Below are 25,672 nucleotides of genomic sequence, written 5' to 3'. Positions count from 1 at the left end.
AAGAAAACGACTCGTACCGAATCATACGAAGTTGCCAATTACTAAGTGCCAAATCAAAATCCATTCCAGATTTTTAAATAAACCATCCCACCGTCCACGTAAACCACTCACTCTCCTAGTCCAGACGAATAAATAGCTATACGCAGCGTTTCAATCAAAACAAGTCGATATGTCCGAGTGGTTAAGGAGATAGACTTGAAATCTATTGGGCTTCGCCCGCGCAGGTTCGAACCCTGCTGTCGACGTTCTCTTTTTTTACTTTTTTTTTTTTAATTTTAACTTCAACCATTTGTTTCACACTCAACCGTAGTATATTTTGCCCTTTTTATTATTTTGATCAATACAAAACCAAAAAAAAAAAAGGGACACTATTTTGAAATCAAATTGAAAAATTTTAATAACCTCTTCAATATATGCGAGGACCAAACATAAACAATATATGTAAGAAAAAAAATGTTTTCAATCAATCTCTAATTTTTTTTTTTCTGTTAAATTGTTTTGATCGAAAGGGCTTTCACCTTCGTAATTCCCACGTGGATCATATTCACAAACCACAAGATAGCCACGACGGTTATTGCATTTCACGCGTGCGCATCCAACGGCTGTGGTGGTTCGCCACACCATCTGCGTGTAATGGCCGCACTTCTGACCCGATGCGCACGTGTTTGTTTTCGTGTCGTAGTTAAACCTTTCCTCGAACCATTTCGTCACCACTCTCTCCATCGACCACGTCCTCCTACGCCGGTACCAGAACAAGTTCTCGCCGTAAGGCCCATTTGAATGTATCATATTGCAATCGGGCTGACGTTGTTTAGCCCATTTATCAGCGTATCGGGCCAGGCCTTTGTTCCATTGTAGAGGTGGCACGCCTGCTGACTCGCGCGCCATGTTGTGAGCTTGTAGGAACTCTCTCGATTGTCTAGCTTTCCTCGCTCTGTTTAACATACGCGCCGCCTTGTTCATAAAGTGGGGGATGATGTAGGTTCCGGAGGCAGAACCGGAAAATAAAAGGATGACAAGGATGAGACATGACGATGGATGAGACAAGGTCATAGACATCTCCACGTCTCTCCTCTGTATAATTTTGTGTTCTCATCATCCTGCTTCCTCTGTTTCTAAGGAGTTTTTTTTTTTTGTTGCATTGTTCTGTTAGAATTTTCCATTTTCCTAACAGATTTGGTCGATAAGACGAAGACTAGCATATATTTTTAGAGTTTGTTTATGAACTTTTAAAGGTACAGGTTGTACTAAAACTACCAACATACAATCAACAAAAAGGAAAACATTAAAATACTTTCGTCAACAGCAGGATTCAAACCTGCGCAGGCAAAGCCCAACAGATTTCGAGTCTGTCTCCTTAACCACTCGGACATATTCACTTTTGCTTAGTTATTCAAAACTATTATTTATATTGACAAAATTCATTTATATTGACAAAGTTCACAATACAATAACAAAAAATGGTCACCTTAGGTAAAACAGAAAGCTTGTAGACTTGCTTCGTTATTCCCATCACCATCCGGTGAAGAAAAGGGAATGCTCTTGTGCGCACGGGACAAATCCCATTTGAAATGAATAGAAAGTGTTAAAAGAGGTTTTGAGAAAGAAGAAGAGCCTCGGAATCCATTTACTTGACCATATAACTAATGGAACAGAAAGAAAGAAACGAAAAGTTGCTTTATTTTCTTAAACTTTTCGAGAAAGATAAGAAGAAGTCTCGAGCCAAGTTTCCAAACAGGAAGAACAAAATGCATTACATTGTCTAAGACCATTCATTATAAGTCATAAATAATCTCCCAAAAGCAAATGACCAACATTTGTCTTCCAACTCTTCACTGGTCATCATCTTCCACAGGGCTACGGTCGTCTCTTGGGCTGTGTCCGCCTCTAGGGCTACGGTCCTCTCTGGGACTAGGACTCCGGTCTTGTTGTCCATTGGTTCCAATACCGTCATCATCATTTCTTCTCGGCCTCTCTTTGGGGCTGTCCTTCTCACGCATTGGACTGCCTTCTTCAGGACTCAGGCTTCTCTTTCTATCTTTGGAGAGAGGAGAGTTGTCCACCATTGGTTCAGGGCTTCTGCTTCTAGCAGCAGGTTCAGGACTCAGATCCTTTTCCTTCCTAACCGGTGATCTAGAGCGACTGAAACAATATACAGTTGCATTAGAATCAAACTTGTAAGTTGTGAAATTATAATTTATAAGTAATAATGGGACATCACTAGCCTGTAGCTACGACCACGACTGTAGCTTCTGCTAGGGCTTCTTCTTCTACGACGAGGAGAACGAGACCGGGACCGAACTGGCGATCTTGAGTAACTTGCATCCCGCCTGATATACAATCAAAACAGATGACTCCAACTAAAAAATTGACAGTGTTTTAGGCAAGAAAAAGAGTAAGAATGGGATTGGTAAATGATACCTGAGCTTCTTAGGACTGTTCTTACAGTTCCTCTCAATGTGACCTCTATCTCCACATCGGTAACATTTGTTCTTCCAGTCACCAGCGGAGCAATCTCGAGCCCAGTGGCCATCAAGACCACAGTTGAAGCAACGACCACTTCCAGGAGGAGGGCCTCTGCTCGAGGAAATTTCTCTTGAACCACGTGGTGTCTACAACAGATGGAAAACCCAAAAAGGTTAAACGAAAGAAACTTAAAAATTCAAAATAGACAAAGAACATAAGAATTTTTTAAAAGATTGAGCTAATTATACCCCTTTTGCAAACTCCACAATTATACGGCTTCCATCAAAGTCTCTCCCATCCAACCTGTACCTCGCATCATCAGCATCTCGAGGATCACTGAAATCCTGAGATCAGAAAGTGACCAGATATACCAGACAGAAGAGCCATCAATAGGACACAGCTTACATAACTAGTTAAAAAGTCGACCAAGCTTAGTTATAGGGGATCAGTACTTACGATGAAGGCATAGTCTCGCTTCATGTCCAAATCTCGAATTCTGCGGAAACGGTTTGCCAGAAACAGTAAGCCCACATTTAACTTTATAAGAACTGCTTATGATACTTCACCATCAACGGCTAACAAAACACCAGATTTTGAGATTGTTGCCATTTTTCACCACTAAAACACGCAATAACACAAGAAACAGAACCGCCAAAGTCCCCTAAACACCATGTAAGAATTTCCACCAAGGGGACCCTCTCTCTCTCACACCACAATCCTCCAGGTCAAAAAAACCTTCAACAAGATTATTCAGGTTAAAATATGCTACACTTTTGAGTCACAATACTCCCACCCATATAATTTTAATGAATACACAAGCATCCTCATTATGAATCGTAATTCAGACCCGGTTAAGGTATCGAACCAAAAAGTGTGAATCTAAAACCATAGCTTTGGCTAACTACAAAGCTGACTAACTAAGTTCACAACTTTCACAAAAGAGAGCCATTTTTGCAAAGCTCAAAACAGAGCTGTAATGAGTTGAACCAAAGATGTGAATCTAAAAAACCATATCTTTGCCTAACCACTAAGCTGGCCAAGTTCACAACTCGCGGAAAAGAGAGCTGTTTCTGCCAAGAAGAATGAAAACATAGATATATATTATTACCTTCCATATTTGCTGAAGAGCCGCTCAAGATCCCGTTCCCTTGTTCGAGATGACAGATGGCCAACATAGAGACGTGTACCGCTGTATCGATCGTCATATCGAGGCATCTTCACGGTACCCAAAAAACGAAATAGAGAAAGGGTAATCCAATCAGCATACATATACAGCTTTGAGATATTCTTGACAAGAAGAAGAAGACTGAAACAGAGCTCTCATATCTAATAGCATCATTCAAATCGTATTTATCTAAAAATCGGAACATTAAAATCATATAGATATGGAAGAGATAACAATAGAAGATTCCTAATTCCGATAGAAACCAAAAAAAAGATTCCGACTATTGCCATACCTCTAGATCCGGTAATTCGTCGCACTCGGTGTATCTTGAAACTGAGCTACCCCTCACGAGTCAGATCTACGAAACACACATAAGAGAGGAAGGACAATATATAATCTAACGGCCAGGATATCTTAGTTCCAAATCAACGGCACAGATCCCATATATAGATGAAAACAAACATGTGTTTTTTATTAAATTCCCGACAAACCATTTTCCCGGGGAAAATAAAAGTTAAACGAATAAGGAAAAAACCTTATCCAAACTTTTAAAAATGCCACTGGCGATCTCTCTCCCAACCTCATCCTTTTCTCATTTCACCCCTCGCCGCCGCCACGGCCATGCAATTCTCCGATATAAACGCTTTCCCGGAGCTCGATCGTCCCTCGAAGAGCCGTACGATAAGAAGAATCAAACCGGCGTCATTATCATCGGCGCTGGACTCGCTGGTTTAGCCGCCGCAACTCGGCTCAACTCCGAACGGATCCCATTCCTACTCTTAGAAGCTTCCGACGCTGTCGGCGGACGCGTCCGTACAGACATCGTCGACGGCTTTTTTCTCGACAGAGGATTTCAGATTTTCATCACTGCCTACCCCGAAGCTAAAAAGCTTTTAGATTACGAAGCACTTGATCTGCAGAGATTTTACGCCGGAGCTAAGGTTTTTTACGGCGGGAAATTTCACACCGTAGCTGATCCTCTCCGGCATTTTTGGGATTCGGTTGCGTCTATCACCAACCCGATCGGATCCGTCGTGGACAAAGGGCTTATCGCTTTGACGAGAGCTAGGGTTCTGATTAAGTCAGATGAAGAGATTTTGACTGCCGCCGATGAGGTTACGACCATTGATCTCCTCCGTAAGATTGGTTTCTCCGAAGCGATCCTTGATCGGTTCTTCCGACCATTCTTCGGCGGGATTTTCTTCGACAGAGACCTCGAGACGACTTCCAAGCTCTTCGATTTCATTTTCCGGTGTCTTGCTCTCGGAGAAAACACACTTCCGGCCATGGGAATCGGAGAAATCCCTAACCAGTTGGCCGCGAAATTACCCGCTAGTTCCTTCTTGTTCAACACAAGGGTGGCTTCGATTGAGTATCCAAATGGATCGGATTCGGATTTGGATCCACCTAGTGTGAGACTTCAAGACGGCGGCGTTTTGAAGGCAGAGCTAGGTGTAATAGTCGCCGTCGAGCAACACGAAGCGGATAAGCTTCTCGAGGGGATCAGAGAGCCGGTTACGATTAAACCGGCTCGGAGTACGATTTGCGTTTATTTCACAGCTGAACCGAGTCAGATACCGGTACAAGACCCGGTTCTATTTCTCAACGGTTCAAGCACCGGTATAATCAACAACATGTTCTTCGCTACGAACGTTGCTCGGACATACGCGCCACCGGGAAAGGCTCTGGTTTCGGTATCATTGATCGGATCGTTCGAGGATAGATCAGATGATGATTTAGCAGCAGAGGTTCTCAGAGAACTCTCTGGTTGGTTCAATGAGTATTCGGTTATGTCATGGAAACATTTGAAAACGTACCGGATAAAATTCGCTCAGCCGAACCAATGCCCACCCACTGATTTGGTTAAGAGTCCGCGGGTCGGGTCAGGTCTTTACTTGTGCGGTGATTACATGACTTCTGCTACGTTTGACGGGGCTTTGGTCTCTGGGAGACGAGCCGTGGAAGTGTTGTTACGAGAAAAGGGACAAATCTAAGTAGTTTTTTCTGTTTATTCAAGATTCTTTGTGTAGCATTTATTCATGTATTATTGTATTTGTATGTACTATTAGAGTATGTATCCTCTAAGATCACATATTGGATAGTTAAACATTATGGCTTCCTCAACTCATATTTATGACTTAAACACCTTATAATGAAAAGGTTGTTGTTGTGATCACTGGTCAATGCAAGAGCAAATAGAGACAATGTCTCTTAACAAACGACAGTGACTAATAAAAAGCAGTCCATGTGGTAACCGGACATTGACAATAACTTCACTAATGTCTATGTTACTCCCCCCACTAATGGCGACATGGGCAGAAGCTCATTGACTTATAGATAGCCTTGACATCGAACTAGAGACAATACATGTACCAAACAGCAGAGGCACTGATCTTCTCCTTACTAGCAAATAAGTCTTAGTACAAACAAAAGCTTTTACCATATACGAGAGCAATACACAGTACAGTTATTACCTTTTGCGAGTAAACTACTTCTGAAGTTTAAAAAAAAAATCAAAAAGAGAAAGAAAATGCGAACGTCCTCACTGCTGATACTCCTTGATCTGTCTCAGAGTTCAAAATCATCCTCCTTCAAGGCCAATTCTGCAGCTTCCTCTTCTTCTTCATCTAAAACGAAATACTCATTCTTCTCAACCGGCCTAAACATATAGAACATCAACATGTAAAACGCTAAACTTGCAATCTCCTCAGCCGCATTGCTCACCCACTGATACTTATAAGCTGCGATAGTCTTCAACGCAAACACTACAATCCTCGTAAAGTACAAATACCCAATAACAACAATGTAGAACTGTCTAAATAGAGTCAATTTCGCCAAGTTCCTAGCTGCTTTCCCATCAGTTTTCGAAGTCTCTCTCAACGAACGTATAGACCAGACAATGGGGAATAAGATTGCACAACAGCAAACTATATCTACAAGCAAGAATATCTGATTCCAAGTTACCCAATCTTTGATGAAAGGTCCAGTCTCACCAATCACAATGGAAGCTATGTTAGCCAAAACCTGAAGTGGAACAACAACCATCAACACGTTCTTCTCTTTCTCTTGTAAAAACGGTTTCAAGAAGGACCAACCAGTACCGATCAACACAATCACAGTGAAGAGAAGAACAACACGAATAAACTGGAAAATGTAGAATAAGACATCCCAGCCGTGAGGAGTACCAGTGACTTTCACGTAGTGCTTATCCTCAGCGGCACAGATCAGATTCAAAGCCTTCATCAGAAGCAAAGCCGCCATGAGAACATGAATCCTATGAACAACTCTTTTATTGATAAAACAAGCATAACCCCAGAGACCAAGGAAAGCTAAGTAGCCGAGTGAGAAGAAGAAATACAATCCGGGTAATCGGGTTGACCCGGCAGGGAGGTAATCCTTAGACCCGTTCGGATCTAAATTGTACATCTCCGTTCGAACCTTCATCGAAATTTTGGTTTCCGGTACGCAGTTCACGAAGAAGAGAGAGTACTCGTTGGGAGAATTAACCGGGTACAAGTGCTCGTATTTGGAGCCAGGCGGAGGAGAGAGATCGTGGAATGTGAAGAGATGGAGGACGTAATTGGAATCGAGTACACAGAAGTTAGGGTTTTGCTGGATCTCTAAGACTACTTGGAGAAGCGATTCATCTGACATGAGGAAGAACCCTAGCCTCGAAGGATCCGGGATCGGAACAGAGGAAGAAGATACTACTGATACGGAGGAAACAGAGACGCTAACGTGGCCGGACTGAGTGAATCCGAATTTTTCGAAGAGAATCATCGGCCTAGAGTCGTCGGAGATTGTGAGTGACTTGATCTCCGCCGTCGTGCGGGTGATGAAACCTGCGGCGAAGAGGAGGAGGAGGACGAAGAAGAAGAAGGGTAATCTCGTCATATCGTGCCGTAACAGTATAGTTCAGAGACGATGATGATGCTTCTCGTGTTATTTTTTTGGTTTTGGCTTTTTGCAAAGCTTGGAGAAACGAGAATGGCGTTTGACGCGATTTCAAGCTGCGGGAACGAAACGTCACCGTATTGTGACACGGAAATTTTCGGGTCGCCCGTAATGGCTGAATTGATCTGACTTTAGGGAAAGCCCATTGGGCTTAACTGATAGAGCTAATACTGGTAAAAAGATTGTCAAAACTTAGTGGGAACGGTTGGTAACAGTACTTAGGTAAGAGAATGTGTAACACGTGCGTTGCACTTGCACCTGTCTGTCTTCATCCATACATCTGTAGCAATTTAAAATACGTATGAGTATTAAATTATAGGGGAGAGACCAACGCCATGAATCGGTAAACTATTAATCGAAAATGGATTGACGTGGAAAAAAAACGAGTTAGGTGAGAACCTTGTCACACTATGACACTTGTGATTTGTGACGAGATGCTTATTGTAATAATTTGACTTATTAGACACATCCCCACACATCTAACAGACTAAAACTCTCTCTATTACATTTTTCTTTTCTTTTCTTTTTTTAGTTTTTTTTTAACTCTTTATTACATTTATTAAAACGTGATCTAAATTAAATAAATAATTTGTTCTTTAAAAAAAAAACCACAAAGGACGAAACAAATTCAACACAAACGAAAAATGTATAATAATTAATCAAATATGAAAACATATAAAAAATTTGGCATGTTAAAAATTATAATATTTAGCTTTTGAGAGGAGGGTTTGGTTCGCGATATAAACAGAAACAAGCAACAAAAAAAAATGTCTTAACGCTTAAGCCGTAGAGACAAAGAATATACCACAATTATGCTATTGTGTGGATGAGTGGATCACTTGATTGATTCATTGTAATATTCCAATCCACACGAATCCATTTTTTCTTATATTTCGGGAAGTTTTATTTAAATAATAATAGTAACATTGTATCATGTTCATATTGGAACCCTATTGGAATCAAAGAAAAAAATATTAGTTGAACATTTTGGTTTTATTTAAAAGGGAGGTTTAATAGAAAAAATACCAATTTTACCCTGTAAGAAATCAAGTAATTACGCCAAAAGCCCTAGACCCTTCTCGTAATTCTCCCTCCTCCCTCCTAGTCTTCCTGGGGAGAGTACTCATCATCATCTATCTATCTAAATCTCTCTCTATATAAGCAATTACAGTGTCTTTTAAGTAATGGCGGATTTAATTTTTTCCTGATTATCCAAAAAACCATCTTTTTTTTTTTTTTTTCTTTTTCTTCTTTCTTGTAGTATAAATTTCTCCCACCGGTAAAATACAATCGACGACGAAGCAAAAAGACAAATCCTTTTTTCTTTTCTGACTTTGATTTTTCAAAAAAATTTCCCGAGAATCTTTTTTTGAGAAACCCAAGATTTTTATCCCCAAGAAGATATTTCAATCATAATTGATAGAATAGGATAAAAAAAATTGGGTTCATTTCTATTAGAAGAAGAATCTCGATTCGTCCATCGTTTCTTGGATTCTCCGCTATAAGTTCCTTAAATCTGTAAGTTGAATTCGAATTTTTTCTTCATCGCGACTCTGAGATTTGGGAAATGTTTGATTTTTTTTTTTTTTTTTCTTGGGGTTAGTTCAGAAACTGATGTTTATTGGAATAGTATAAGCTGCATGCTCGAAATCGGGTAAATTCTCGCTGGAATAACTTGTAATCGGAATGGGTTTTTAAAAAAATTTGATTTTGCTGTAGGGTTTTTTTTTTAGTATAACAGCTTATTGTAATGTCTAATTTTGGCTTGTTGGGTTGTTTTTGTATCATCTGCAGGTTTAGGCTGCAATTGACCTGTCTAGAAACTTTAAAAGAGCGTTTTTTGTATATGATTTAGAACAGTCAAAGTTTCAAAGATTTTTTTTGATGAGAGATGAGTTTGGTTGGAAGAGTTGGGAGTTTGATTTCTCAAGGAGTTTACTCTGTTGCTACACCGTTTCATCCATTCGGTGGTGCTATTGATGTCATTGTTGTTCAACAACAAGATGGTTCTTTCCGTAGCACACCTTGGTATGTTAGGTTTGGTAAGTTCCAAGGTGTTCTTAAAGGCGCTGAGAAGTTTGTCAAGATTGCTGTGAATGGCACCGAAGCTGATTTCCACATGTACCTTGATAATTCTGGTGAAGCTTATTTCATCAGGGAAGTTGATCCTGCAGCAGCTAATGACACCACCAGTTTGATTTCCGGGTCTGAGAATAGCAATGCTAGTAGTGAAACTGGTTTCCGACTTGAGCACAGTTTATCTGACGCTGGTTCTGGGGAGTTACGAGAAGGTTTCGACCCTTTGAATCGGCTTGAGAGGACTGAGTCTGATTGTAATAGGAGGTTCTATGATTTTCAGGATGATCCGCCTTCTCCAACCTCGGAATATGGAAGTGCTAGATTTGACAATCTTAATGTTGAAAGCTATGGGGATTCTCAAGGCTCTGATTCTGAAGTCGTTTTGGTCAGTATTGATGGACATATACTAACAGCCCCTGTGTCAGCCGCAGAGCAGGAGGCTGAGAATTTACGGTTAAATACTCCTCAGTTTCATTTGGCCCCTGGTGATGGGACTGAGTTTTGTGAAGGTAATACCGAGTTTGCGTCGTCAGAGACTTCGTGGGATACCGAATATATCGGCAAAGTTGAGTCATCTGATGCTATTAATATTGTATCTGAGAAAGTGGAGTCATCTGATGCTATTAATATTGTATCTGAAAAAGTGAATGCTGCGAATGATGATCGTAATGATTCAGATTCAAATTCTCGTGATAATGCCGAAAAAGATTCTCATGATGCTCAAAGAAATCTTCTTGGGAGCTATATGGAGCAGTCAGAGCTGACTGAGACGAGTGAGAATGCAAAGTCAGGGGAACCAAGTCCTACTACTTTTGAGGATCGAAATCTAAAAGAAGGTGAGTTTCCACTTAGCACCATCCCGGAAAATGATAGAAGTGAAGATGAAGTGACTATTGAAACAAGAGATACTCTCGTTGATAGTTTTGAATCTTCTTCTGCAACCCAAATAATAACAACAGAAGAAGTCAAAACAACTGAGGAATCCAGAATATCCGTTGATTCTAATACTGATTCAGAATGTAAGGATGAACAGCCAAGAACATCTGCAGAAACTGCCATCTTGATTAACAACGAGGAAGGCGGGATTGTAGAATCGGAAGATCAGGCTTCTGAGAGAGTCTCTATAGATTCAACGAGAGAGGACGATGAGCAACTGACTCCAACTAAACCAACAGAGGAGGATAACGAGGACGGGAAGAGTGTAGTTTCTGTGGGTGCGACTTCTAGTTTAGACGTAGGAAAACCCGATACAGATCAGAGTAAGGAACTTCAGTTTTTGTTGGTTTAAAACTATGACTAAGTAGCACTAGTAGCTGCGTTATTTTTAACAGTGGTTCAACTTTACAGGATATGAGCTATCAATTTGCAAGGATGAGCTTCGTCAGGGTATGGGACTTAGCGCAGCTGCTGAGGTCTTTGATGCACATCGGATTACCATGGAAGAATATATAAACTCGGCAACATCAATTCTTGAAAGTGAAAATCTGGTTGTTAGGATCAGAGGCACGTATATGCCATGGACGAAAGCTGCTCGAATTGTGCTTGGGAAAGCTGCGTTTGATCTAGACTTAGATATCCAGCCAGATGATTTGATTTCTGTGGAGGAAAATGAATCGCCTAACCCCAAGGATGATGAAACCACAGTAACTCCTTCTTCATCTGGAAGAAGATGGAGACTCTGGCCTATTCCTTTTAGAAGGGTTAAAACAATTGAACATACGGGAAGTAACTCCTCCAGCGAAGAAGATCTGTTTGTTGATTCTGAACCTGGCTTACAGAACTCACCGGAACCACAATCAACCGCAGCGAGTCGCCGTGAGTCCCCGCGTAGACAACTTGTGAGAACCAATGTCCCTACCAATGAACAGATCGCATCTCTGAATCTGAAAGATGGTCAGAATGTAATAACTTTTAGTTTCTCGACAAGAGTTCTGGGAACACAACAGGTTTGTTGATGGTTACGTTCGTTGAAAATTTGAGAGCACATTGGGGAATTCTCTTCCAACTTAAGTTCTTAAATACTCCTTGGTTGTTATTAGGTCGATGCGCATATTTACCGGTGGAGATGGGACACCAAGATAGTGATCTCAGATGTTGATGGAACTATAACTAAGTACAGCTTGGATCCTTATTGCAACTGATATGTTTTCATATTAGATTTGTAGTATCTTACTTATGCCAATGTGATGATCTGTTTGTCTTGCAGATCTGATGTGTTAGGTCAGTTCATGCCCTTCATTGGAAAGGACTGGACACAGTCCGGTGTAGCCAAGCTTTTTTCTGCCATAAAGGTAAATGTTTAAGGTTTAAGTCGATCTCGCTTCTCGCACTTGATATTGGAAAAACATGAGATCAACTACTGCCTTATATATAAGATACACTTTGTTTAAAGTGGTTGTTTAAATAGTTTGTATCTTAAATTTTTGTACCCTGGAAGTATGAATCTCACGATATGCTTCACATTGCTTTGGTTTTCTTAGGAGAATGGATATCAGTTGCTTTTTTTAAGCGCCCGTGCCATCGTTCAGGCATATCTAACGAGAAATTTCTTAAATAATCTGAAGCAGGTAAGAGTGAGATCTTTTTACCTGTGAATTGACACTTCATTTCACACCTAGTTCTTCTAGGAGCTGAACTAATGATGTGTGGGGATATCTACAATCCATGATTATGAAATCTCTCTGCTTCTTATGAAATCCTTTTTTTACTGGCTTGCAGGACGGAAAAGCTCTGCCAAACGGTCCTGTAGTCATTTCACCAGATGGGCTATTTCCAGCATTGTACCGTGAAGGTTAATCTTCATGCCTTCTAGATTTATCGGTAGCACTTCTACGTATTTTAGATTCAACAGTAAAGATCTCTTATTTTTTTCTAATATAACAGTAATAAGAAGAGCACCTCATGAATTCAAGATCGCATGTTTGGAGGTAAATAATTCTCCATTATTCTAGGAATAAAAGAACACAGTTAAAACCAGCGGCACACTTTTAAATATGAACAACTTCTACAACTGTAATGTACAGGATATCAGGAAACTCTTCCCTACGGATTACAACCCGTTTTACGCGGGATTTGGAAACAGAGATACCGATGAGCTGAGTTACAGAAAACTCGGAATCCCAAAGGGGAAGATATTCATAATCAACCCAAAGGTACTCACAATCTGTTAGAATCTTACATGAATGGTTGTCTTGTCGCGTTTACTGAGTGGTAACTCTGTCTTTAAAAATGGATAGGGAGAAGTGGCAACAGGACATCGCATAGATGTAAAAAAGTCTTACACTTCACTTCATACTCTTGTCAACGACATGTTTCCTCCAACTTCACTTGTTGAGCAGGTAACTAGAGTTATATAATCTTTCAGCAAATATAATGTAATGTAGATTTATCAATGGTTTCAAGTGTTTTCTTACACGTTCACAGGAAGATTATAACCCATGGAACTTCTGGAAACTACCAATAGAAGAGGTTGATTAAAGAAAGGGTTCATGTTACAAACAGGAGAAACTTTTCGGGTCTCTAAAACGAGGTGCAGATGAGTCGAACATGGTGGCTGTGGAATCTAAGCTTACTCTATGACCTTGTTGACAGGAAAGAGCTGGAACTTGTAGAAAAGAAAGAGCTAGAACTTGTCTCTACTTTGTAATGTCTCATGTAGGAGTTAACACAATAGGGAAAGAATGCTATATTAGCTGTGACAAACTTATATGTACAAGACATTATTTTCTTTATATTTGTCTCTTTTACATAGACAGAAAAAAATAAAAGTTAAAATAATATTTATATTGGATATAAATTATCAGACAGTCTACTACATAACCTTGGAAGCGTTGATGCAAAGAAAACCCTAAATATAGAAGTTTACAATATAAATCTTGATCAAAATATGCAAAAGAAAAAGAAACCTTAAGTTGAGAATGTTAACGAGGCACTTTCCAATTCTTCTTGGACTTGATCGTAGCTTATACTCTAGTATATGTAGTATATGTTTAACTTAAATTATATTCTCGATTCAATTAGATTGATTGATTCAACTATGTAGACTAATTAATGGATCCAAATTCCAAATGCATGTGAAAAGCAAGTAGTAAACTTAACTTAAAAGGCAATTCTTGAAGAGTTCATATACAATTTAGCAACTAACAATAACTTGTTAACTTAGCACTTTATTGGTTTGGGTTGTTAGATAAGAAACCATTGTTTTCAAATTTCCTTGTGTAGAAAGTTTAAGACGTATATAGTTTCGACTTCTTCTTACAGCAAAAATATATCAACACTACACTTTCATAGATCAAGAAAAAGAAAACATGAATTTCCATATGGATAATGATATCATCAATCATATAGCGTAAATTGGATTAACCTCGGATTCAGTCTCTGACGGATTCGCATGATGCCACGAACTCGTGCTATTTCTAGCAAATTTCTTCTTCTCCTTCTTCCTTACTTTCCTCGTCCTCTTCGATTTCACAACATAATATGTCATTATACTCAAAATCCCGGTCATCGTCACAGTTCCTATGACCGTTACCACAACTGCCGCATATCTGTTTCTCCGACCAACAACAATGTACGATGAGGATATGAATGCCACACTGGTGCAGACAGAGGCAAGCCACATCAGCTTATTGATTACTTCCACCACACGTCTCTCCGTCTTAGTCTCTCCTCTTACAAGCGTGATTTGCACGACAACTACTGCTAAGGAAGTAAAGAGCGCGATCGCGTTGAATATAAAGAATACCTTGAAGGATGTTGCATGTACCATCACGGCCACTCCGTGCTCGTCGTCACCTCCCGGAACCGTGAAAATGGCGGCAAATGCAACCGTGGCGAAGAGAACAGCCACAACGGTCACTGAGTTTGTCGCATTGTTGATTCCAGCTCTGTGAAGTTTCCTTAGCTCCTTGGCAATCCCGTCGACGTTTTTGTTGGTTTTTCGGGTTTGTTCGAGCTGCGTGTGGACGTCTTTCTTGATCTCGGTCACTGTTTTCCGCAGCTCGTCTCTTGGCTGGTTTAATTCGTTGGCTTTGAGCGCACCGCAACGCGATAATATGTCTTTGATCTCTGCGGATTCCTCTGAATGAGTGAGTCCTTCAGCTATGTCGTAAGCTGTTTTATGGTCTCGTGTTAGCGCATTCACGTTTGTATCCGGAAGTTGTAACAGCTCACTAATAATCTGCAAAATTAAAAATAAAGAATTCAAGATTCAACAATCAAGAATCAAGAATTCAAGAATCAAGAATCAGTCATATTTACCTCTGCTCTTTTCTTCCGTGTAGCGATATGCAACACGGTGTTACCAAATTTATCAGGAAGCATGACGATAGCCGGATCAGCTCGAAGGAGCAACCTCACGACTTCTGAGCTAACACCTTTCACAGCCATATGCAAAGACGTCTGACCTTTCTTGTCTGTTCTTCTTGCTAATTGCGGATCTCTATCGAGCAACGTTCTTACAATATCTACATGACCTTGACGCGCAGCAAGGTGAAGCGCGTTTTTCCCATTCGATCTAGAGATCTCGAGCAAGCTTGAGTCTTTAGCAAGCAATTCGTTAACAACTTCAGAATGCCCTCTTGTTGCAGCTGACACAAGTGGGGTTGCGTTTGATTGAGCTACTGTTTTACTCAACTGAGGTTCATGCTCAAGCAATAACTTGACAATAGCTGCATTAAAAGAAGCTCCCGCGCAGTTAGAAAAAGAAAGATGCAAATCTTTTTAGCTTTCATTCAAAATGGTAGACTTACCTTGATGGCCTTGGCTACAAGCAATGTGTAAAGCATCGAATCCAGAAAGATTCTTCTGCATAAGAGACTCTTTAGTCGTATAACGAAGCAACTCGTTGACAACATCAATGTTTCCTTTCTCTGCTGCTGTAAAAAGCGGTGTCTCTCCCAACTCATTCACCTCGTTTACCACTGCTGTCATTATTTGAGAGACCTCGTCATCGAAATCAGCTCCGGTAATGGTACCAGTAATCTGAGAATCAATGTCACTAAGAATCTGCTTAACAGAAGCAAGATCTCCTCGTTGAGCAGCTAGGTGAAGCTCGGTGTCGTTGTGGCGGCCGGTGACCTGTTTAACGTACTTCTTCTTCCCCGTTGGATCAAACCGTTTCCCGGAATTAGAAAGTCCCAAGGACTTGCTAGAATTGGACACCATCAAAGCCTTGCCCGAATTAGACAGAACCAGAGTCTTCCTTGGTGTTGGAGTTGGCGAGAGGTCCGCTAAAGTGCTTCCAGCAGGACTCGCCGGTTCCGTCGCCAAAATCTTCTCCACATCCTGTTCCAGCTCTTTCTCTGCGTGATTCAGATTGATTACACAATGTTTGTTTGTTCAACACGCAAATGACAAACCCATTAGAAGAAATACAAAAATCAGCCTTAAGATCCCTTTTAAAGACCTAACCCTAATATTGCGATTAGAGTCAGAAAACTAAAAAACAAGGAGAAGGAGAAATCGTTATGTACCTTCTTCGATTTTGGATCCCATTGTGAGAGAGAGAGATATGAAAAAACAGAGAAGGCTTTTTTTGTTCTTTCAAAGCGGGATCATGATGGACCGATGATTCTCCGATTGGAGAAAGATGATGAATAAGGCCGTCGAAGACGTCGGCCACCGTTAACGGTCACACTGTGCACGGGCAAGGCAAGGGTTTGCGATCTGAGAATCGTAGGAGAGAAGCAAAGCAGCTTAATTACCCTTTTTTTGGGTGTAATTTGGGTTGTCTTTTCTTCTTCTTCAGTTAGGGATTTGCCACATCAGCAACAATTTCATGCGAGCCGTTCCAATTTAAAAAAATTCACAATACGGTTTAATGAAATAGTAGTACTTATTGGAATGGTTTACTTAAACAATTGATGGGCTTCGTTTCTTGGTTTGTCAACAAATATGTGTGTTGTTCGCCTGTTTGGGATTCACTAAGCATATCTTATCACTTTTTTAGGTTTTTTTTTTCTCTAAAAATGTGTATTGGCCTGTTTTTTTTTTTTTTATTACGCAGTATTGGCCTGTTTAGTCTTCACAGTTTTGAAAATTTGATGAACGTTTGAAATTTATTTCTAAATCATTTTTGAACGTTTTTAAAACAATATTGTAATATTTACTGGTCTTTATTTTTAATTTTTAAAACAGATAAAAACAGTAGATTTAAATATACATATCTGTTGGTTGGTGTTGGGTTTTGCAAATTAGAGGCTCAAAAGAAAAGCCCGCTAAGAAGTAAAAGTTAACCCAGTAAATAGACTTGATGCAAACCCAGGAAGAGAGCTCGATTAAGTGGTGAAGTCAATCCAAAGATGAGGTCGGGAGGTCGTGGTCAAGATCACAGACGAGATTAGAGGAAGAGATCAAGGAGGAGTTGGGTTCGGTTTGAACTTAAATATTAAAAGTTTGTAAACGGAAGACACATGTAATTTTCAACAAATACAACAAAAAAAATCAATACAAAATTTAGTTCGTTTGTTCTTTATTCTTCTTATTGATTTATACCGATAAGTATATCGAAAGACTTGCTCATATCTTATTCCTTACTCAAAATATCAACACTATCGTCCGAAAATATCTACTAAATTTAAAGTTGTCTGATCAAAAAATCTAATTTTCCAACCTTATATTTATTTTTTTTTAAAACAAAAAAGCTACTGTCGGCACAGAAGAGAGAGAAACAAAAAAAAGGACAAAACAGTTCCTCCAACAAAGCTAAGCTATACCATCAATGGTTCAGTTTCAGTTGAAACAAAAGGAGGAGCAATTTAATTCTATCCCAAAAATACAAAACTGAAACTGTCCCAAATTAAATTCAACACTTAAATTATAAATAGAGAGAGATATGGGAAACTTACACGGCCTTCACAGATCCCATCACGCCGGCGAAACCCCCAACACCCCTTTCCCACCACCATATAATACAGCCGCTTCAGCTCCAGCTCCAGCTCCACCACCGAATCACCACATGACGGTGGGACCTTATTGCCACGTAGACTCCAGCCTCCGCTCTCTCGCCGGAAAAGCCGAGGGTTTCGGCTGCGCCGCCATTGGTGGTCTTAATGGTCCGATTTGCCACGTCACTTCTTTAGCTGGTATATATTCAGTAGCCCCCCCCTCCCTTCATCCCATTTATATAATCTAGGATTCCTCTGTTTCGTGGATTCATATGATCTAGGTGCTTTCTAAATTTGGTATAGTCTAGGTGAGGGTAGAGAAGTAATTAGTTTTGGATTCAGACCGCATGAAAACTTAAGATATCTGTTTGGTTCTGAGATCCACAATATTATTGGACACCTAATGTTAAATATTTCAGATAAAACGAATCATGTATGTGTGTGTTTTTGTAGACGAGGGTCCAGGATCGTTACGAGAGGCTTGCAAGAGACCAGAACCGTTATGGATTGTGTTTGATGTGTCTGGAACGATAAATCTTTCTTCGTTTGTGAGCGTATCATCGCACAAAACGGTGGACGGAAGAGGCCAAAGAGTGAAGATTACGGGAAAAGGGTTAAGGCTAAGTCAGTGTGAAAACGTTATAATCTGCAATCTTGAATTTGAAGGCGGTGTAGGTCCAGACGCAGACGCTATTCAGATCAAACCAAAATCACACAACATTTGGATTGATCGTTGTAGTCTCAAGAATTACTATGATGGTTTGATTGATATCACACGAGAAAGCACCGACATTACCGTCTCAAGGTTATTTTGGAAACCAATCATTTGATAGATACGTAGTATTATATATGTCACTAGCTATTGTGTTAAGTGTTTAAAAAAAAAAAAAAAATCAGATGCCATTTTATGAACCACGACAAGACGATATTGATTGGAGCGGACACAAGTCACGTGACGGACCGATGCATAAGAGTTACCATACATCACTGTTTCTTTGACGGTACACGTCAGCGACATCCTCGCGTTCGCTTCGCAAGAGTCCATCTCTTCAACAACTACACTCGTCACTGGTCCATTTACGCCGTTGGGGCCGGTGTCGAATCTCAGGTCCGTAACCTATAGACTAAATGAACATAAATATTTACGATTATTCATGCCATCATCTCATGATCATAGCTCATACAATTTTGTTTTGATATATAGATATATTCTCAGTGCAACATATATGAAGCTAGTGAGAAGAAGACTGTCTTTAAGTACATCACTGAGAAGGTGATGATCTAGTTTTGTATTCTTTCTTTAGGATCTTATATTACACTTTCTTCTTTTTTTTGGTATAATGTTATAATCAAGGTTATGTTTTTTTTTTTTTGGTTTGTTGATTAGGCTGCGGATAAAGAGAAGCCTGGAGCTGGCTTCGTAAGATCGGAAGGGGATTTATTGTTGAACGGAGCCAAGTCTTGTCTTAGCCAGGACGGTGGACATCGCCACGTGTTCTCTCCGACTCAACACTATTCTGAATGGACCGTCGAATCTCCTAGCGAAAAACTCAAGAACTATCTGAAACATTCGACCGGCTGGCAGAACCTTCCTCTCCCACTGGACTAAACTCTCTTGACCACCTAGCAAAATAAATTACTATTGGCAAACAGGATTCTTCTACGATCGTATACGAGGCAGTGTAACAAAATTGAGCTTAGACAAACAAAATTATATAATCTAATTCGATACGATTGTCTACTTTTTCCAATTCAAAGTTGGCATTTTATAGTTTCCAACTAATATGAAAAAGATTGTGTATATTTTGAGCTTGCGTGTGTATGTTTGGATTATCTTAATAAGATGAATAACACAGTAGTGGTTCACAGCCCCTCTAAAGAAGATTTGAATCTTTCATCCTAGTTTAATTTCGCTTGGGAGGAATGTTTTACGCCCATACAAATTTTATCAAAGCCAAGACGAAGTCAAACCCAAAATTTTATAAAAAGAAGAATACCACATAAATTAATTGATGTAACAAAATGAATGTTGTTTTTATGCAAACTTTAAGGTTTTGAGTATTTAATACTCACTCCGTTTTTTATTAGTTGTGGTTTAAGGTTCTTTCACACAAATTAATAAAACCATTAATTTTATTGTTTTATCTATTTTTAATATATTTTCTAATCTTTTTATTGGTCAAAACATTAAAACAATTGGATAAAATTGAAATATTAACCAAATATTTCCATTGAAAATCTAAAACGACAAGTAATACACAAAATTTTAAGTCTAAAATGACAACTAATAAAAAACGGAGAGAGTATTTGTCAATTGTCATCAGTCTACAACATGTGTGGCTGTTCGGCTCTGTCAAGTCGTCCTTACGTTGATTGCAGTGGCGGACCTAGAAAATTTATTCGCTGGGGGCAAATATATAACAAAAATTTAAATATTAATATCTTAAATAACAAATAAAATTGTCATATGAAAACTCTCAAATATCTTATAAAACTACCCTACGTTCATTCAACATCTGAAACCTTTCTATCACTTTTTCATTTGTGACAGAATCAAGTAACTCTTTTTCAATATAGCAAACAAGACAATCACTTAGAAACTGGTCTCCAATTCTATTGCGTGTAGTCGTCTTCACCAATTTCATTGCCGAAAAACATCTCTCAACACTTGCTGTTGCAACTGGTAAAGTTAAGACCAACTTCAAAAGCCTGTAAACCAAAGGATGTGCAAGATGCTTTTGGGTTTTTACCATTAAACAAGAAAGATCTCCAAGACTTTTCAAGTTTTTAAATCTTTCATCTCTGCGTACATTGTCAATGTAGATATCAAGATGCTGCTCAAGACACAAAGTCTCCCCATAACTAAAGTCATCTGGATAAAACTTAACCAACTTCACCAACTTTTCCTTGTCAAACTCGCAAAATGAATCAAGAGGACTTAAAGAAGCCATACATATAAGTAGATCAGTGTTTACCTCCGTAAAACGATCATTGAACTCCTGAAGCTGTAAGTCTAGAATAGTGTAGAAGCAGTTAACCTTATAATGATGCAAGTTGGTTATATTGGTTTTCCTTCTTGGTTTCCTTGGATCAACAAAGACGTCTTCCATGACAAGCATTTCAGCATTATGTTTCTCGCAAAAAGATGAAACTTTATTCATAAGTGAATCCCATCCATTATCCCTAAGCTTTTGCAATTCTCCCTTAGTAGATTCCACCAATGACATGGCATTCAAAATATCTTGATCTTTCCTTTGCAAAGCCATTGACAAATTCTTAGTTAATCCCAAAATAAGTAGCATTAGTTGCATGTAGAACACACAATCAAAAGTGTGAAAGTACTTGAGAAGACCATAGGCTTGACGTTTTTTGGAGTCTTCAACGCCTTCATTTTGGATATACTCAAGAACCTCAATGATAGTAGAAAACAACTCAACTAATCGTTCCAATGTTTTCTGATTAGAACCCCATCGAGTATTTCCAGGTCTTTGAAGCGAAATTTCTTGATTCAATCCTGTACCAGTGTTAATCTCACCTCTACTAATTGCTTCCTGCACTTTTCTTCGATAATTTTCTCGAATCATATCTTGCCTTTTGCAAGAAGCTCCAACTACATTCAATAATGTAGAAATCATATCAAAAAAATCACCAACCTCAAAGTGTTTTTTAGCGATAGCAACCACCACCAACTGGAGTTGATGAGCAAAGCAATGAACATAATAAGCAACATTATTTTCTCTAACAACCAATGCTCTCAAGCCATTAAATTCCCCCTTCATGTTGCTTGCTCCATCATAGCCTTGCCCTCGCAGCCTTTTCAGGCTCAACCCGTATTTAGCAAACAAATTATCAATAGCAGACTTCAAAGATGCAGATGACGTTTCTTTTACATGAACAACTCCAATAAACCTTTCTTTCACTGCTCCGCTCTTATCAACAAATCGGAATACAACAGCCATTTGTTCTTTGTGAGATATATCTGCAGACTCATCAACTAACATACCAAACACACCATAATCAATTTCTTCAATAATTGACTTCACTACTTCTTCTGCAAAACAATTCACGATCTCTTTCTGAATCTTTGGAGAAATCATCTGGTTATTTTTTGGAGCATTATTCAAAATAACCTTACTTATAGCATCATTTTGTTCTCCTGTGTATTTCACGAGTTGCAAGAAATTTCCTCTATTGGCAGATTCTTCTGACTCATCGTGACCACGAAAAGACAATCCTTGTCGCAACAAATATCTGGAAACATCAATTGAAGCATTTAAACGAATGCGATACTCCTTCTTCACCAAATCGTCTTGCTTAAACAAGGCATGCACAATAGACTGACCTTGCTTCATCAAGTTATCACACTTTTCAGCAGCACAACAATGAGAACTGTTGGATGATTTACCCATATGAGTGTCTAACCTGTCAGGCTTATTCCAAGTACAAAACCCTTCTTTCACAAACGCATCATTCCCACCTTTCTTTCGTACATCATCTTTAAATAAGTAGCAACACAAACAAAAAGCTCTCTCTGTTGATACACTATACTCTAGCCAAGTACCATACTTCTCAAACCAAGCTGGATTAAATCGCCTCATTGCATTACTCATCTTTGTTTTTTTAAAAGGATGATCATAAGGTTGACATGGACCTCTAACAAGATATCTGCGTCTTATCTCGTCTCTTTCATTCGGATGATAACTCATTATCTCTTTCCTCTCAGCAGGATCCCATGGCAAATCATCGACATTGGTGTTGGACGTTGAACCAGAAATTGGTTTGAAAAATCGTTTCATATTGGCTTGCATATTGGTAATTTATCTATAAAACAAAAATATTTCACTAGTTAAAAAATTAGAAAAAAAATACAATAATTTATCACAGCAGTCAACAGTCATCACAAGAATTCAGTAAAATAAATTACTTAAAGAATACATTAAACTATCTCTCAAAAATGATGAATTTTATATTCATTGAATTATGAAAAAAAATTCCATAAAAGCATAATCATCAGTGTTTGCCAAAAGAAAAAAAAAAAAGCATAACCATCGATTAAACATATATCTGCCAATAAAAAACAGTAATTCAAATACACTTATAATGTTTCATCGTTCTGAAATAATATAAACCAAACAATAAAAGTGTCGAACTGTTGATAAACAGTTATAAAGGAGCAAAGAAAAAATAATTTACCAGTTTTCTGTTTTTTCCTCTGCAAAACGCTAGGACGTGAAAAAGAGACGACAAAAAATTAGTTTAGGGTTTTAATTTGTAAAGCTAATTAGTTTTAGTTTACAAATTAGACTTTTATTTATTTTAAAATATTAATAATGTGGGCTTTTGGCCTTCTAAAAGGTTTAAACAAAAGATGGTTGGACCATTGAAACAAAAGTTAATTTTGCATAGAATGGAGGCAGTTTTTTTGTTTTTGGTGGTGGCAATTATTTACATTTATAAAAAAACCAATAAAAACTCATATATTTTTTTTTTTTACTGGTGGGATGTGTGGTATTCAGGTCTCTACAAATCGTGTTATCTGACTTGACTTAGCTTCTTGGATTATTAGCTACCTAACGGTCCTCACCCACCAAAAAGGACGAAAGTTTCTATATATGATGGTGAACTGAATAAATTCACATCAAAAAGAAAATGATCGCGAATTCATTATCGCATTTAGTTTTGACATGACAATTTAATGGTACTAGTCACAATATATATACCTAGCTCATACCGTGTTACTTGCAAGTTGTAACGCGTTACAGCTTAAATCACATTAATTAAGTTACATAGAATAATATTAGGAACAAAAATGATGAAAACATTATTTTTTCCCCCATTCAAAATCTTCTGCATGACAAAGATCGAGTCTTTCGTCTGCATGACAAAGATCGAGTAGTAGTAGCAGTTCTAACAACACATAAATCTTCAGTACAAACATATCGATTATCCGAAATACCCTTCCCGGTAAAGAGCTCCGACAAGCGGTTCTCCATATCTTCAGGGGTATATCGGATATTCCACCCACCTTCTTTTCCTCTCAACATAACGGCGTTTCTATGCGCGTTGTAAAAATCGCGGTATATCGGCAATAACTTTCTCCTGATCGAAATTCTCATCTCGTCCAACAGTTTCGGATCCGGTATGACGCATTCGCTTTGTGCCTCGCATGTCTTCTCAAAGCTCCCGTTGAACTTTTCGGATTGCATCTTCGCTTCCTCTTGCGACATCCCAACTGCCTCGCAAGTACTAATCGTCGGACACATCGACACTAGTGGATCCCACGCTAGCCGCTCGTAGCTTCTAGCGAACTGCTTAACTTTTTCAAAATGTGTCGTGATCCAGTCGTCACCAAGGAGCTGCTTCAGGTTCGTGGAGCGAGCACGTGAGACTACGTGTTGGAGATTGTTGGTTAAGAACATATATTGCATGGAGAATTCCTTATACATCTCAGCTTTGCCGTCGATTTTGCAAAGGAGGACGAGAATGAGCCACGCGAATCTTACTTTTAGTTCCGACGTTGGAGAACCGTCGGATTCCGTGACGTTGAAGTAAGATTTTGGAAGCAATGATTTATCAGGAGATGATGATGGTGATCCGTTGAGTATATCCATGAGAGAGCTACTGTATTCCGAGAGTCGAGAGATGTGATCCATGACGGAGATAGTCATTGGATGAACTCCTCCACCAGGAACCATCGTCTTCGACGTGTCTTTACGTATCTCAGATTCAAACTCAGCCAGATTCGAAAGAATCGACTCACTAAGACGTGTAAGAGAGATGTGAGCTTGAGTTCGAACAGCTAACATTGATGGAAACGAGAAGATAGCTTCGACGGCAAGCAAGTTCTCTGTGATCATGCAATACATATCTAGCAACGGAAAAATTTTCTCCATTTGTGGGTTTTTCTTGTCTCTTACGGTAACGGTTTCAGGGAACCCAAACAGAAGCAGAGCTCCTTCCTTAGAGATGTCTCTAAAACATGACTCTCTAAGAGAAGCAGAGGATTCAAAAACTTCATCGCATAGAGTCTTTTCGCTAATGAAGAGAGTCTTCATCGAGACCTTAACTGCCTCAATCCATCTCTTGGTCTTCAACTCAACAACCTCATATGGCATCTTCTTCGCCTTGGACGAGCTTATTTTCTCAACTCCTAGACGGTAAATGGATTCATCAACTATGGATTTTCTAATGGATTTATAAGTATTAGCACACTCTTTAGCGTAACCCGCAGAGATCATGCACTCTGCAATGGACTTGAGCTCTTTCCTAGAGTTCTTTGAAACCTCCTCAACTTCCATGATCGAATCTCCAACAGAACGATACTCGTGCCAAGAATCTTCATCGTTTGATACGACAGAGGTAGGTGATCTAGTGGAGACGGATTCAGGATCCAAATGCGCACGATTCATTGATAGAATTTGGAGAAACTCTTTTTGAAGCCGTTTCATAGCGATTTGCATTAGTCTTTGAGCTCTAAGAAGATTATCTGAACTCGGATCTTCTCTAATCAATAAGTCCATCGCGTTCTGTAGTTCCTTGACGCGTCTCACGAACTTCTTAGCCTCACGCTTGCTTTCGCAAAACAGAGAATAAAAATTGTTAGAAGAAACATACTCGGTGTTCCATTTCTCGATGATCTCGGCAGCGTTATCGATAGTTTTGTCGATCCCTGACAAATCGTAACTATTGCTTGGTCTTGAGAAAGAAGGCCTCTTCCTCGAAGAAGTAATCTTAGAGAAGAAACTAAAACCGCTCTTGCTTCTCATCTTTGATCCTAATGTGTCGTTGCTATAATTTTGAAGGATGAAAAAAATAATGGTTTTCAAAAGAGACTTTTACAATAACATAATATTGAAAAAAACGCCTCGCCTCCGATGTGGATTCAAGAACTAGCGGTGAAAGGGTTCCCTTTTGAAGAACCTACCACTTAATCCAAACGCAGAGGAGGCGTCGTTAGAAACAGAAACCAGTCAGATAATTATGTCTGTAATTACGCAACAATAGTTATCGATTCAGGTCGTTTATCGTTGTGGTCAGAAAACAACGTCAGAGAAATATGAGGAAGAATGTGCCGTTGGCCTTTGACTCATCCTTTCCTTACACGTGTCTTCGGTCATGGATG

At 39.2% G+C, this 25,672-nt stretch overlaps 7 protein-coding genes, 2 non-coding genes and 2 pseudogenes across 13 annotated transcripts; 4 read left to right on the top strand and 7 right to left on the bottom strand.

Moving 5' to 3' along the window:
- Positions 1 to 163: 163 nt before the first annotated feature.
- On the top strand, positions 164 to 245 carry TRNAS-UGA (transfer RNA serine (anticodon UGA)). The gene has a single exon. It is a non-coding gene; the product is annotated as a tRNA-Ser (tRNA).
- A 214-nt stretch (positions 246 to 459) lies between these two features.
- LOC104748086 (pathogenesis-related protein 1 pseudogene) lies at positions 460 to 1,059 on the bottom strand (annotated as a pseudogene).
- A 238-nt stretch (positions 1,060 to 1,297) lies between these two features.
- Positions 1,298 to 1,379, bottom strand: TRNAS-CGA (transfer RNA serine (anticodon CGA)). The gene has a single exon. It is a non-coding gene; the product is annotated as a tRNA-Ser (tRNA).
- A 283-nt stretch (positions 1,380 to 1,662) lies between these two features.
- LOC104745130 (serine/arginine-rich splicing factor RS2Z33) lies at positions 1,663 to 5,164 on the bottom strand. 2 transcript variants are annotated; one of them, XM_010466305.3, is made up of 8 exons: positions 4,167 to 5,164; positions 3,924 to 3,989; positions 3,575 to 3,681; positions 2,923 to 2,962; positions 2,715 to 2,810; positions 2,422 to 2,612; positions 2,226 to 2,330; positions 1,663 to 2,142 (listed from the first exon to the last, which is right to left on the bottom strand). In XM_010466305.3, exons 3-8 carry the CDS (start codon positions 3,679 to 3,681, stop codon positions 1,833 to 1,835), a joined length of 849 nt encoding a protein of 282 aa, XP_010464607.1. In that variant the 5' UTR covers positions 3,924 to 3,989; positions 4,167 to 5,164; the 3' UTR covers positions 1,663 to 1,832. The 2 variants fall into 2 exon arrangements, with proteins under 2 accessions (XP_010464607.1, XP_010464608.1); XM_010466306.2 differs by having other exon boundaries at positions 2,923 to 3,201; positions 4,167 to 5,001.
- Positions 4,186 to 5,807, top strand: LOC104745129 (15-cis-phytoene desaturase, chloroplastic/chromoplastic-like). The gene has a single exon (XM_010466304.3). The coding sequence runs from the start codon at positions 4,186 to 4,188 to the stop codon at positions 5,623 to 5,625; it is 1,440 nt and encodes a 479-aa protein (XP_010464606.1). The 3' UTR covers positions 5,626 to 5,807.
- Positions 5,808 to 6,001: 194 nt separating this feature from the next.
- LOC104745128 (protein CANDIDATE G PROTEIN-COUPLED RECEPTOR 7) lies at positions 6,002 to 7,706 on the bottom strand. Its single transcript, XM_010466303.3, has one exon. The coding sequence runs from the start codon at positions 7,523 to 7,525 to the stop codon at positions 6,200 to 6,202; it is 1,326 nt and encodes a 441-aa protein (XP_010464605.1). The 5' UTR covers positions 7,526 to 7,706; the 3' UTR covers positions 6,002 to 6,199.
- Positions 7,707 to 8,609: 903 nt separating this feature from the next.
- Positions 8,610 to 13,431, top strand: LOC104745127 (phosphatidate phosphatase PAH1). Of its 3 annotated transcripts, none has more exons than XM_010466301.3 (12): positions 8,627 to 9,103; positions 9,189 to 9,239; positions 9,380 to 10,923; positions 11,012 to 11,610; positions 11,704 to 11,777; positions 11,871 to 11,955; positions 12,145 to 12,231; positions 12,383 to 12,455; positions 12,548 to 12,591; positions 12,688 to 12,816; positions 12,901 to 13,002; positions 13,088 to 13,431. In XM_010466301.3, the coding sequence occupies exons 3-12, from the start codon at positions 9,477 to 9,479 to the stop codon at positions 13,139 to 13,141; spliced, it is 2,694 nt and encodes an 897-aa protein (XP_010464603.2). In that variant the 5' UTR covers positions 8,627 to 9,103; positions 9,189 to 9,239; positions 9,380 to 9,476; the 3' UTR covers positions 13,142 to 13,431. The 3 variants fall into 3 exon arrangements, with proteins under 3 accessions (XP_010464602.2, XP_010464603.2, XP_010464604.2); XM_010466302.3 differs by having other exon boundaries at positions 8,689 to 9,103; positions 9,194 to 9,239; XM_010466300.3 differs by lacking the exon at positions 9,189 to 9,239 and having other exon boundaries at positions 8,610 to 9,103.
- A 415-nt stretch (positions 13,432 to 13,846) lies between these two features.
- Positions 13,847 to 16,428, bottom strand: LOC104745125 (ankyrin repeat-containing protein ITN1-like). The gene is made up of 4 exons (XM_010466299.3): positions 16,138 to 16,428; positions 15,415 to 15,966; positions 14,924 to 15,333; positions 13,847 to 14,843 (listed from the first exon to the last, which is right to left on the bottom strand). Exons 1-4 carry the CDS (start codon positions 16,157 to 16,159, stop codon positions 14,004 to 14,006), a joined length of 1,824 nt encoding a protein of 607 aa, XP_010464601.1. The 5' UTR covers positions 16,160 to 16,428; the 3' UTR covers positions 13,847 to 14,003.
- Positions 16,429 to 17,265: 837 nt separating this feature from the next.
- Positions 17,266 to 19,422, top strand: LOC104745124 (putative pectate lyase 4). The gene is made up of 5 exons (XM_010466298.3): positions 17,266 to 17,748; positions 18,004 to 18,355; positions 18,448 to 18,658; positions 18,755 to 18,823; positions 18,938 to 19,422. Exons 1-5 carry the CDS (start codon positions 17,499 to 17,501, stop codon positions 19,157 to 19,159), a joined length of 1,104 nt encoding a protein of 367 aa, XP_010464600.2. The 5' UTR covers positions 17,266 to 17,498; the 3' UTR covers positions 19,160 to 19,422.
- Positions 19,423 to 20,036: 614 nt separating this feature from the next.
- LOC104748084 (uncharacterized) lies at positions 20,037 to 22,346 on the bottom strand. Its single transcript, XM_010469777.3, has one exon. The coding sequence runs from the start codon at positions 22,344 to 22,346 to the stop codon at positions 20,037 to 20,039; it is 2,310 nt and encodes a 769-aa protein (XP_010468079.2).
- Positions 22,347 to 23,200: 854 nt separating this feature from the next.
- Positions 23,201 to 25,598, bottom strand: LOC104745123 (exocyst complex component EXO70H1 pseudogene; annotated as a pseudogene). The gene has a single exon (XR_015582620.1). The product of XR_015582620.1 is annotated as an exocyst complex component EXO70H1 pseudogene (transcript).
- Between the last annotated feature and the right edge of the window lie 74 nt (positions 25,599 to 25,672).

The sequence above is a fragment of the Camelina sativa genome, chromosome 15, assembly GCF_030686135.1.
Source record: "Camelina sativa cultivar CO46 ecotype springtype chromosome 15, ASM3068613v1".
NCBI lineage: Eukaryota > Viridiplantae > Streptophyta > Magnoliopsida > Brassicales > Brassicaceae > Camelina > Camelina sativa.
Note: the sequence above shows the minus strand (reverse complement) of the source record. Positions and strands in the feature narration are given on the sequence as shown.